Genomic DNA, 12,376 nt, shown 5'->3' with positions numbered 1-12,376 from the left:
CTTATATACACAGAATGCATTTATGTGCTATATACACCTTATACACACAGAATGCATTTATGTGTTATATACACCTTATACACACAGAATGCATTTATGTGCTATATACACCTTATATACACAGAATGCATTTATGTACTATATACACCTTATACACACAGAATGCATTTATGTGTTATATACACCTTATACACACAGAATGCATTTATGTGCTATATACACCTTATACACACAGAATGTATTTATGTGCTATATACACCTTATATACACAGAATGCATTTATGTATTATATACACCTTATATACACAGAATGCATTTATGTATTATATACACCTTATACACACAGAATGCATTTATGTATTATATACACCTTATACACACAGAATGCATTTATGTGTTATATACACCTTATATACACAGAATGCATTTATGTGCTATATACACCTTATACACACAGAATGTATTTATGTGCTATATACACCTTATATACACAGAATGCATTTATGTATTATATACACCTTATACACACAGAATGCATTTATGTATTATATACACCTTATATACACAGAATGCATTTATGTGCTATATACACCTTATACACACAGAATGCATTTATGTGTTATATACACCTTATACACACAGAATGCATTTATGTGCTATATACACCTTATATACACAGAATGCATTTATGTACTATATACACCTTATACACACAGAATGCATTTATGTGTTATATACACCTTATACACACAGAATGCATTTATGTTCTATATACACCTTATACACACAGAATGCATTTATGTATTATATACACCTTATACACACAGAATGCATTTATGTGTTATATACACCTTATATACACAGAATGCATTTATGTGCTATATACACCTTATACACACAGAATGCATTTATGTACTATATACACCTTATACACACAGAATGCATTTATGTGTTATATACACCTTATACACACAGAATGCATTTATGTATTATATACACCTTATACACACAGAGTGCATTTATGTGCTATATACACCTTATACACACAGAATGCATTTATGTATTATATACACCTTATACACACAGAATGCATTTATGTGCTATATACACCTTATACACACAGAATGCATTTATGTGCTATATACACCTTATATACACAGAATGCAGGTCACTTTATACAATATTTTTAATCATTTGTGCCTTAGACAAAGTTCGTGTACATTGAACCATCAAAAATCAAAGGTTTCATTATCTCAGTCATGCCAAAATAATTCCGTGTTTCGGAATATTTGGATATGGGAGACTCAACCTGTATTATAATATAACAAGACGAAAGATGAAAAAAATATAGTTTTTAAATAAACTTTATAGATAAATATATGTTGAAGATCATTAAAAAGAAATGTAATCTGTGCAGCCCAAATGTGATTTCGTTCTGTCGTGTTACACGACCACTAAACTAAAGTGACCTTTCCCTAGATTCTAGGAGAATAGGAATGTGCGGCGCTAAGTGGAAGACAGAGAATATATTTCATTAACACAGATATATAATTAAATATTGTTATTTGACACATTTCTTATGAACAATCTCATAGTTTTCTGGTTAGTTTGATGACATCAGCAGCAGATGTTGTGTTGTGTTGTGTTGTGTTGTGACCTCGGTATCTACAGAGTAATCGTCATTTATTAATTAATTGAATTGAAGCCAGAAAGCAAAAATAAGAAAATGATTATTCTGCGGACAAGTAAATAAAGGAATGAAAATGATTAATTATTAGAATATAAGTATACGTCTATGACATTAGTCCTAAACCAAATCTATGAGAACATGAAGTATTTAGAAAATAGGATCTGAATTAGAAATAACTTCACAGGTGCTCTGTCATTAGCATGTAGGGGTCTGATGGGGAGAGACACAGAGGAGCGGACACAGCAGCAGGGGGAGAGGGGACACAGGAGGGGGTACGGATGACGATAGAGGAGACACAGAGGAGAGGGACACAGTAGCAGGGGGACGAGAGATGAAACAGAGGACGCGGGAAAGGGGGGAGGAGAGACCGAGGAGAGGGACACAGCAGCAGGGGGAGAGATGACACAGAGGGGGTACAGATGACGATAGAGGAGTACTGGGGAATGGGACACAGCAGCAGGGGGAGAGATGACACAGGAGGGGGTACGGATGACGATAGAGGAGACCCAGAGGAGCGGACACAGCAGCAGGGGGAGAGAGGACACAGGAGGGGGTACGGATGACGATAGAGGAGACCCAGAGGAGCGGACACAGCAGCAGGGGGAGAGATGACACAGGAGGGGGTACGGATGACGATAGAGGAGACACAGAGGAGCGGACACAGCAGCAGGGGGAGAGAGGACACAGGAGGGGGTACGGATGACGATAGAGGAGACCCAGAGGAGCGGACACAGCAGCAGGGGGAGAGATGACACAGGAGGGGGTACGGATGACGATAGAGGAGACACAGAGGAGAGGGACACAGCAGCAGGGGGAGAGATGACACAGGAGGGGGTACGGATGACGATAGAGGAGTACTGGGGAATTGGACACAGCAGCAGGGGGAGAGAGGACACAGGAGGGGGTACGGATGACGATAGAGACACTGAGGAGAGGGACAGCAGCAGGGGGAGAGATGACACAGGAGGGGCTACGGATGACGATAGAGGAGACCCAGAGGAGCGGACACAGCAGCAGGGGGAGAGATGACACAGGAGGGGGTACGGATGACGATAGAGGAGACACAGAGGAGAGGGACACAGCAGCAGGGGGAGAGAGGACACAGGAGGGGGTACGGATGACGATAGAGGAGACACAGAGGAGAGGGACACAGCAGCAGGGGGAGAGATGACACAGGAGGGGGTACGGATGACGATAGAGGAGACCCAGAGGAGAGGGACACAGCAGCAGGGGAAGGAGAGATGACACAGGAGGGGGTACGGATGACGATAGAGGAGACACAGAGGAGAGGGACACAGCAGCAGGGGGAGAGATGACACAGAGGTGGTACGGATGACGATAGAGGAGACACTTAGGAATGGGACACAGCAGCAGGGGGAGAGATGACACAGGAGGGGGTACGGATGATGACAGAGGAGACACAGAGGAGAGGGACACAGCAGCAGGGGGAGAGATGACAGAGGGGGTACGGATGACGACAGAGGAGACACTGGGGAATGGGACACAGCAGCAGGGGAAGAGATGACATAGAGGGGGTACGGATGACGGTAGAGGAGACACTGGGGAATGGGACAGCAGCAGGGAGAGAGATGACACAGGACGGGGTACGTATGACGACAGAGGAGACACTGAGGAGAGGGACACAGCAGCAGGGGGAGAGATCACACAGGAGGGGGTACGGATGACGATAGAGGAGACACTGGGGAATGGGACACAGCAGCAGGGGGAGAGATGACACAGAGGAGGTACGGATGATGACAGAGGAAACACAGAGGAGAGGGACACAGCAGCAGGGGGAGAGATGACACAGGAGGGGGTACGGATGATGACAGAGGAGTCACAGAGGAGAGGGACACAGCAGCAGGGGGAGAGATGACACAGAGGGGGTACGGATGACGGTAGAGGAGACACTGGGGAATGGGACAGCAGCAGGGAGAGAGATGACACAGGAGGGGGTACGTATGACGACAGAGGAGACACTGAGGAGAGGGACACAGCAGCAGGGGGAGAGATCACACAGGAGGGGCTACGGATGACTATAGAGGAGACACTGGGGAATGGGACACAGCAGCAGGGGGAGAGATGACACAGGAGGGGGTACGGATGACGATAGAGGAGACACCAAGGAGAGGGACACAGCAGCAGGGGGAGGAGAGAGGACACAGGGTGGGGAGGGGGGCTGACAGAGCAGACACTGGGGAGAGGAACACAGCAGCAGGGGGAGAGAGGACATGGAGGTTACACACAGCAGTAAGGTTAATGGGGCCACAGATGTCGGCGGCCGCGGAGTGGGGGGGGCACAGACACTGGTGGGGAAATCCATAGGGACACAGCAAGCGTAGGGAAAAAAGCGTCACTTTTCAGAAAAGCTGACTTTGCAAAAAGGAGAGTTATGGTAAAACTTACCCTTGTTAACTCTTTTTCTTTGAAGTCCACAGGGAGACATTGGGTACCTGGAGGACCGGACATCAACAGCAAAGCTTTTCAATCCCAGGTTGCTCAGGTCCTTCCCCCTACACCCAGCCCACAGCATGAGGGAAACTCAGTTTTGTTAACAAGCCCAAGGCAGGAGCAGGATAGGAGAGAAGGAAGACTGGGACACTGAGGAATCACATTCTCAGAGAAGAAACCCACAGAAGCCAGGTGCATAAGGGCGGTTGTGGACCCTATGGACTTCGAAGAAAGAGTTAAGAGTAAGTTTTACCATAACTCTCCTTTTCTTCTTCAGGGTCCATAGGGCTCCACAGGAGAGACAATGGGGATGTCCCAAAGCAATTGTTCAAATACGGGAACGATCCTGAGCTGAGAGGAGAACTGTACGTCAAAGGAAGCATCCTGAGGGGCATATGTATCAAAGGCATAAAACCTAAGAAAGGTATTGACAGAAGACCACGTTGCCACCCTGCATAGCAAAGGCATCACGCCGGCCTGCCCACAAGGGAGCCACAGAGCGAGTAGAATGAGCAGACACTGAAGCCGGCACAGGAAGGCCGGTCTGTGTGTAAGCCTGTGAGATAGTCATGTGAATCCATCTGGCTAGATTCTGTTTCTTAGCTGGCTATCCCTTCTTGTGGAATCTATATAAGAGGGAGCCCGATATCCTTATGGAAGTAGTACGGTCCACGTAGATCTTCCACATCCAAAGAGGCCTCACCTGCTGAGAGGTCTGGTGGTTGAAAGGTCAGAACCACAATTTCCTAATTTAGGTGTAAACGAGAAACCACCTTGGGAAGGAAGCCTGGGCATGTTCTAAGAACAGCCCCCTCTTGATGAAAGATTAAAAAGGGGAAGCAACATGAAAGCGCCCCTAAATCAGATACCCTACGGGCAGATGCTAAAGCCAGAAGAAACCATCTTTGCAGTGAGCCACTTGACATCCACTGATTCCAAGGGTTCGAACGGAGGTTCCTGAAGTGCGTGGAGCACCACTGACAAATCCCATAGAGCCACAGGAGGGACAAAGGGATGTTGTATATGTAGAACACCTTGCAGGAAGGTGTGAATATCCGGTAGAGGAGCAATTCTGCGCTGGACCCAGATGGACAAAGCAGAGACCTGCACTTTCAGCGATGCTAGGTGGATGCCTAGCTCCAATCCAGCCTGAAGAAAGGCAAGTATTCTAGAAACTTTAAAAACTTGAGGGCCATAGTTTCTCAGTGCACACAATTGGAAATATGTATGTCATATTCGGTGATAAAATCAGGCAGAGGCCGGTTTACGTGCTCTGAGCATGGTCTGGACCACAGAGCTGGAAAATCTCTTAAACGTTAGGAGGGATGTCTCAAGAGCCAAGCGATTAAAGACAGAAGGGATAGGTCCAGATGTAGACATGGATCCTAAGACAACAGGGAAGTTGAAGAGAAATGTCTATGGAGAGACTCTGAAGATCGGAGTACCAATGGCGTCTGGGCCAAGCTGGAGCTATCAACAGGACTGTGCCGCCTTTCTGCTGGAACTTTCGAAGAATTCTAGGAAGCAGGAGGGAAGAGATACTCCAAATGGAAAGTCCACTTCACTGACAAGGCGTTCACGAAGGCTGCGTCAGGGACCCTTGTTCTGGCTCCATACACTGGAAGTTTGTGGTTGTGTCTTGAGGCCACAAGATCCACATCTGGTAGACCCCATTCGTCCACCAGGAGCTGAAAGACTTCTTGATGTAGATTCATGCCCTGAAAAATATCCTGAGCCAGAGTGAGAGCTCGGTAGATGGCTTGAAGCTCCAGGATGTTGATTGGTAACACTGCCTCGACTGGGGTCCAGCGGCCCTGGAAGGAGTGCAGGCCGGTCTCTGCTCCCCACCCTCGGAAGCTATCATCCGTGGTGAGGAAAGCCCAGTCCGGGATCCAAAAAGGGTGACACTTGTCTAAATGGGATGTGTGTAGCCACCAGGCTAGGGACAGGCGAACCTCCAAGTCTGGGGTCTGAGCAGATGTGGTAGCCCGTTCCACCTGGAGAGGGTCAGGTGTTGTAGGGGCCTGGAGTGAAACTCGGCGAACTCCACCATGTCGAAGTTGGACACCATTGATCCCAAGGTCTGCATTGCAGAGTGAATTGACACTCGGTGACTGCGGAGCAGTCTGTGCACTCGGTGCTGTATTATTCAGATCTTGTCCGGTGTTAGGAAGATTCTCTGAACCTGTGACTCAAGGAGGGCTCCCAAATATACTATTCTCTGAGAAGGTGTCAGGGAAGACTTTTTCCAGTTGATCAACCAATTGTGCGTTTTTTGAAAGGCAATGGTTACCTGCAGATGGGGGTGGAGAATCTATGGTGAGCTGGCCAGCAGATCATCCAAGTACAGTATGGGAGTAGTCTGATCCCTTGATGAGGAAGAGAGGGCGCCATAATAGCCATGATTTTGGTAAAGACCCGAGGGGCCGTTGAGAGGCCCAACGGCAGAGCTTGATATTGGTAATGCTGCTGTAATATAGCAAACCAGAGATATTCTTCATGAGAAGACGCTCTAGGTACATGTAGCTAAGCGGCTTGAATGTCCAGACACCATAAAATCGTATAAATAAAAGTAGTAGCGTAAGTATTTATTTTATTTATTACCAGTTATTTATATAGCGCACACATATTCCGCAGCGCTTTACAGAGAATAGTTGGCATCAGTCCCTGCCCCAGTGGAGCTTACAATCTATATTCCCTATCACATACACACACACATACACATTAGGGTTAATTTTTGTTGGGAGCCAATTAACCTACCAGTATATTTTTGGAATGTGGGAGGAAACCGGAGGAAACCCACGCAAGCACAGGGAGAATATACAAACTCCCACACAGTTAGGGCCATGTTGGGAATTGAACCCATGACCTCAGTACTGTGAGGCAGTAATGCTACCATTACACCGTCTGTGCTGCCCAATAAGTATCAATAAGTATGACATGTAGAGTGAACTTGATACAATATTAGATGGATATTGAAAATAGTTTCACTTTAATAAAAAATATATTTCCTTAAAACATATTTAGAAACATGAACAGATACCCTCACCACTAAATACATAAACATTGTATAGAGGAATAGTCCTGTTTCTGATAATAAGTCCAGCAATTGGGGTTAGGAGTCCTCAAGTAAGGTTGTCAATCCCAATGGAGATAATTCAAAGTCCAGAATTGGATAGCCGCAGTATTGTCTTGAAAGAATATATACAGCAAGTTGGTCCAAGCTTCTTTAGAAATTATCCGTAAGTAGAAGATTGATGGTGGTGGGAGGGTGATTTGCCTCCCAGGTTATTACATGAGGACTCCTAACCCCAATTGCTGGACTTATTATCAGAAACAGGACTATTCCTCTATCGGTGAGCAGCTTGGCAAATGTACCCATAAAGACAGTCCTATTCTCTCATGGTTGAGATTGAAATAATGTGGCGGTCATCTTGATAATAGCGGAAGTATACATAGGAACAAGCTCTATACAATGTTTATGTATTTAGTGGTGAGGGTATCTGTTCATGTTTCTAAATAGCATGTTTTAAGGAAATATATTTTTTATTAAAGTGAAACTATTTTTAATATCCATCTAATATTGTATCAAGGTCACTCTATATGTCACACTTATTGATACTAGCGCTACTACTGTACTTTGCTTCTATTTTCATGTTTACAGTTTATGGGCTTGACTACCCCTGTTATAATAGCAGCTTGGTAAAACAGATCTTTTTGAAACGCCTGTAAAACACCCAATTGGTATTTTTTCTAAACTGCCAACACCATAAAATCCCCAGGTTCCATAGCTAGGATAATAGAGCGGAGGGTTTCCATACAAAACCTGGGCACCCTGATAAACTTGTTCAGAGATTTGAGGTTGAGGATAGGACGATGAGACCCATTGGGCTTCTGAACTAAGAAAAGGGTAGAATAATAGCCCTTGCCTCGCTGTGAAGAGGTGACCCGAATTATTACTCCTGAGAGCAGTAAGGACTGAATGGCCTTCTAGAGCAGCAGGGCCTTGCTTGGGTCCGATGGAGGTCCTATGCAAAATAAATGCTGGGGGAGTCGCCTCAGGAAGGATAAGGCATATCCGTGGGAGACCACTTCTCTTACCCAGGCATCTGATGTGGTCTGCCACAACTGGGTGGATTGAAGAAGTCAGCCTACCAACCCCAGGGAGAGGCACCGTCAGGCTGAAGGCTTGTCCTCAGATTTGGTAAGTGGACGTCTAGTAGCCCAGGTCTGTTTGGTCCTTGGCTTGGAGGCCTTAGTGGATGCCTGATGCCTTGGAAAGGACTGACCTTTGGCTTTTCCTTGAGGACAAATGGATGACGCCCGAGGCTTTGCATTATATGCAGATGGCAGGAACGCCGTCTTGGAAGCTGCGAAGGTAGTCACAATTTAGTCCATTTCTGGTCCAAACAGGATATCTCCAGAATAAGGCAGAGACTCCAGAGCCCTTTCAGAGTCCGAATCTGCCTTCCATGAGCGGAGTCAAACAATACGGTGGGTTACTACAGAAGTGGCAGATGCCCTGGAGGCTAGGAGAGAGGTATCCATAGCTGTATCTCTCATGTGAGATATGTAGGACAGCTGTTCCCTCAAAGTATCAGAGGGGAATGTCTCTTCTAGGGCCGTAGCCCTGGCAGGACGAGTAATAACTCCTGTAAGAGAGTATATAGATTTATGACCAGCTTTAATCCTTCTATCCGCAGTCTCCTTCAAGTAGGTTGCAGTATGAATAGGTAAGGTAGTGTTCTTAACCAGACGTGTAACGTGGGAATCCACTGCTGGGGGAACTTTCCATTTAGTGCAATCAGTCGCTGGAAGAGAGTAAAAAGGAACTTAAACGTTTAGGCAGCTGAAAGCTTTTTCTGGGTATATTCCATGCGTCACTCATATGGTCAGATAGCTGGTTAGAGTGAGGGAACTCTGGTAAAACTACCTTCTGTCACTTAAATAATGGCCGTTTTGCCTTAGGAGCGGGTTCTCTCTCTTCTATTTGTAGAATATATTTTACAGCTCTCACAAGTGCAGGTATATTCAATTTTGAGGGGGCTCCTCGTCTCCCGAGTGGGAGTCAGAGTGACAGGGGTCTGTGTCTTCTCCCTCCCCAGATGATACATCAGAATCTGATAGCTGGGAAGATAACACAGCACGCTTAGTAGGGTTACTGGGTAAGGGTCTCTCCTTTTGCAGCATTTGTAGAAAGGCTGTAGAGGAATCCGCCAGACTCTGCACTGAGGTAGAAAGTACGTCTACCCATGGGGAAGGCAGAGGATGTGCAGGGAGTACCTGCTGTGGCCATCCCATAGGGGGAGCTACCACAGGGACCGCTAGGTGGTGCGCAATTTTCGCCAGCACCTGTGAAAAGGTAGCCCGGGGGAGTCCTGAGGAGAGGACGCTGGGGCTGATGGGCCTGGGGCAGTATAACAAGATGCACAAAGAACATCCTGAATGAGGTCCTCTGGGACTGTCCGCAGAGCAGGACTTACAGGACACTAGAGTAGTAGTAGGAGCAGCAGCATCAGGCTGCTTGTTAATCTTTCCTCTGCCAGATATAGCCACAAGAATAATAAAATACAGTGTATGATACAGTGCCGTGCAGTATGTGTAATATGGCACAGTGTAGTGTGCAACCGCGCTATATAGTACGTGACAGCCCTCATAAATATATGGAGATGTGAGGTACAATGAACCCCCTATACCTTAGTATGTCAGGGTATAGTAGAATAAAGGGAAATGTATAAGCTGTGACAGTATAGAAAGAGATTAGCGCTAGCACAAGTCACATACAAACGCAGGAAAATCACCATATATCTACACTGGGCACTACAATCACTTACACAGACCGCGGTGGCTGGTAGGATATAGCGCTGTATAACCTGGCCCGTGGGAGAGGTATACAGGATAATAAAATGGCTGCCGCGCGTCTCAGAGAGGGCGGAGGGTGAGGGAGGAGCAGTTCAGGGAATAGCAGGTCCGCAGTGGAATGGCGCCCTGAGCTGGGGGAGGGGCTGCAGGGAGAGCGCCTTCTCCCTTTGCTGACGTTGACCACCGGGTCCTCTAAAATATGCCCTGCGCCAGTGATATATATGCCCCGGTGGTCTAGTGGAGTTGTGGACGCACCAGTGTCCACATCAGCGCCTCCGGTCCCTCTCCTGAGGCTAGACTGCACAAAGACGCGGGTCCCCGCCTTACCTGTCCCCTGGATTCCCGGCTGCAGTCCGGGGAGCCTGCTAGCTAGGTCCCCCTCAGAGCCCCGTCAGGAGTAGCTGAGGGCTGGTGTCGCGGTGCCACGGACGGGTGATGGAGCAGCAGTGCAGATGTCCAAGGGACTGTCACACTCTGCTGCTCAGCAGTAAAATAAATGAAAATAAAAATAAAATAAAGCTTCTGCTGCTTTATAACGGTGACCCAGCTCCTGCCGGACACCAACGAAACGGTGTTCAGCCTGTGAGCGGGGTCTAGGGGGGAGGACCGGAGCTGTGGGCGGGGTCGAGGGGGGAGGACCGGAGCTGTGGGCGGGGTCGAGGGGGAAGGGCCGGAGCTGTGGGCGGGGTCGAGGGGGAAGGGCCGGAGCTGTGGGCGGGGTCGAGGGGGAAGGGCCGGAGCTGTGGGCGGGGTCGAGGGGGAAGGGCCGGAGCTGTGGGCGGGGTCGAGGGGGAAGGGCCGGAGCTGTGGGCGGGGTCGAGGGGGAAGGGCCGGAGCTGTGGGCGGGGTCCAGGGGGAAGGGCCGGAGCTGTGGGCGGGGTCCAGGGGGAAGGGCCGGAGCTGTGGGCGGGGTCCAGGGGGAAGGGCCGGAGCTGTGGGCGGGGTCCAGGGGGAAGGGCCGGAGCTGTGGGCGGGGTCCAGGGGGAAGGGCCGGAGCTGTGGGCGGGGTCCAGGGGGAAGGGCCGGAGCTGTGGGCGGGGTCCAGGGGGAAGGGCCGGAGCTGTGGGCGGGGTCCAGGGGGAAGGGCCGGAGCTGTGGGCGGGGTCCAGGGGGAAGGGCCGGGGCTGTGGGCGGGGTCCAGGGGGAAGGGCCGGGGCTGTGGGCGGGGTCCAGGGGGAAGGGCCGGGGCTGTGGGCGGGGTCCAGGGGGAAGGGCCGGAGCTGTGGGCGGGGTCCAGGGGGAAGGGCCGGAGCTGTGGGCGGGGTCCAGGGGGAAGGGCCGGAGCTGTGGGCGGGGTCCAGGGGGAAGGGCCGGAGCTGTGGGCGGGGTCCAGGGGGAAGGGCCGGAGCTGTGGGCGGGGTCCAGGGGGAAGGGCCGGAGCTGTGGGCGGGGTCCAGGGGGAAGGGCCGGAGCTGTGGGCGGGGTCCAGGGGGAAGGGCCGGAGCTGTGGGCGGGGTCCAGGGGGAAGGGCCGGAGCTGTGGGCGGGGTCCAGGGGGAAGGGCCGGAGCATCCTGGGATTGGAAAGCTTTGCTGTGGGGTGTCCGGTTCTCCAGGTCCCAGCTACACCCCATTGTCTCCCCTGTGGAGCCCTATGGACCTCGTGCAGCTATCCGGAAGCGATACTGAGTGTTCAGTGCGATGTTTCTTGTTGCTCAGTGACGTTAATGAGGGAGAAATGAGACCAATGGAGCACTAGCTATAACGTATACAGTGCTTGCACGCGGTTCTCACCTCCTCATTCTCCGCAGTCATAGAGGCTGGCTTAGCTTGGTGCGCGAGCTGCCCGTAGTCACTGGTAAGCTGGTTAGCCAAGGTGCCCAGTTCATCTGGGTTGGTGGTAGATTTTGTGACCTGGAATATGGAAAGTATAAAGAATAATAACCAGCTGTATAATACAGACAGTAAGACTTATGGTTACATAAATAAAATTGTGATTATTCAGGGCTGGGTCACACTCACACTAATTACACCGGACCCCCCAATAATAACCCCAGATACACATTAATACTATAATACTGTACATGAAACCCTTCTACAAGAAGCCAGAGAGCAGGACCCTCCAACCCCTCGTCGTTCATGACCAGTCTTGTTTTATTACCATATTTGTCACCATTTGTAAAATCTCTCTCTCTCACATCGCGCGCGCTCTCATCCCGCGGGCGCGTGCGCTCTGTCACATCTCGCGCGCGCGCGCTCTGTCACATCTCGCGCGCGCGCTGTCACATCTCGCGCGCGCGCTGTCACATCTCGCGCGCGCGCTGTCACATCTCGCGCGCGCGCTGTCACATCTCGCGCGCGCGCTGTCACATCTCGCGCGCGCGCTGTCACATCTCGCGCGCGCGCTGTCACATCTCGCGCGCGCGCGCTCTGTC

The 12,376-nt window shown here is 49.6% G+C and overlaps 1 protein-coding gene across 2 annotated transcripts in view; it reads right to left on the bottom strand.

The window, feature by feature from the left end:
* Nucleotides 1–12,376, bottom strand: part of LOC148454288 (talin-1) — a 185,895-nt gene that overhangs the window by 78,728 nt on the left and 94,791 nt on the right. For both annotated transcript variants that reach the window (XM_088461090.1, XM_088461091.1), the window contains one exon: nucleotides 11,736–11,855. In XM_088461090.1, the coding sequence (XP_088317216.1) occupies nucleotides 11,736–11,855 (120 nt within the window). The remainder of the gene's footprint in view (nucleotides 1–11,735; nucleotides 11,856–12,376) is intronic.

The sequence above is a fragment of the Taudactylus pleione genome, unplaced genomic scaffold (assembly GCF_031769625.1).
Source record: "Taudactylus pleione unplaced genomic scaffold, aTauple2 ptg001015l, whole genome shotgun sequence".
In the NCBI taxonomy this organism is placed as follows: Eukaryota; Metazoa; Chordata; class Amphibia; order Anura; family Myobatrachidae; genus Taudactylus; species Taudactylus pleione.
The sequence above is the reverse complement of the archived record's forward strand: the minus strand, read 5'-3'. Positions and strand labels throughout refer to the sequence as shown.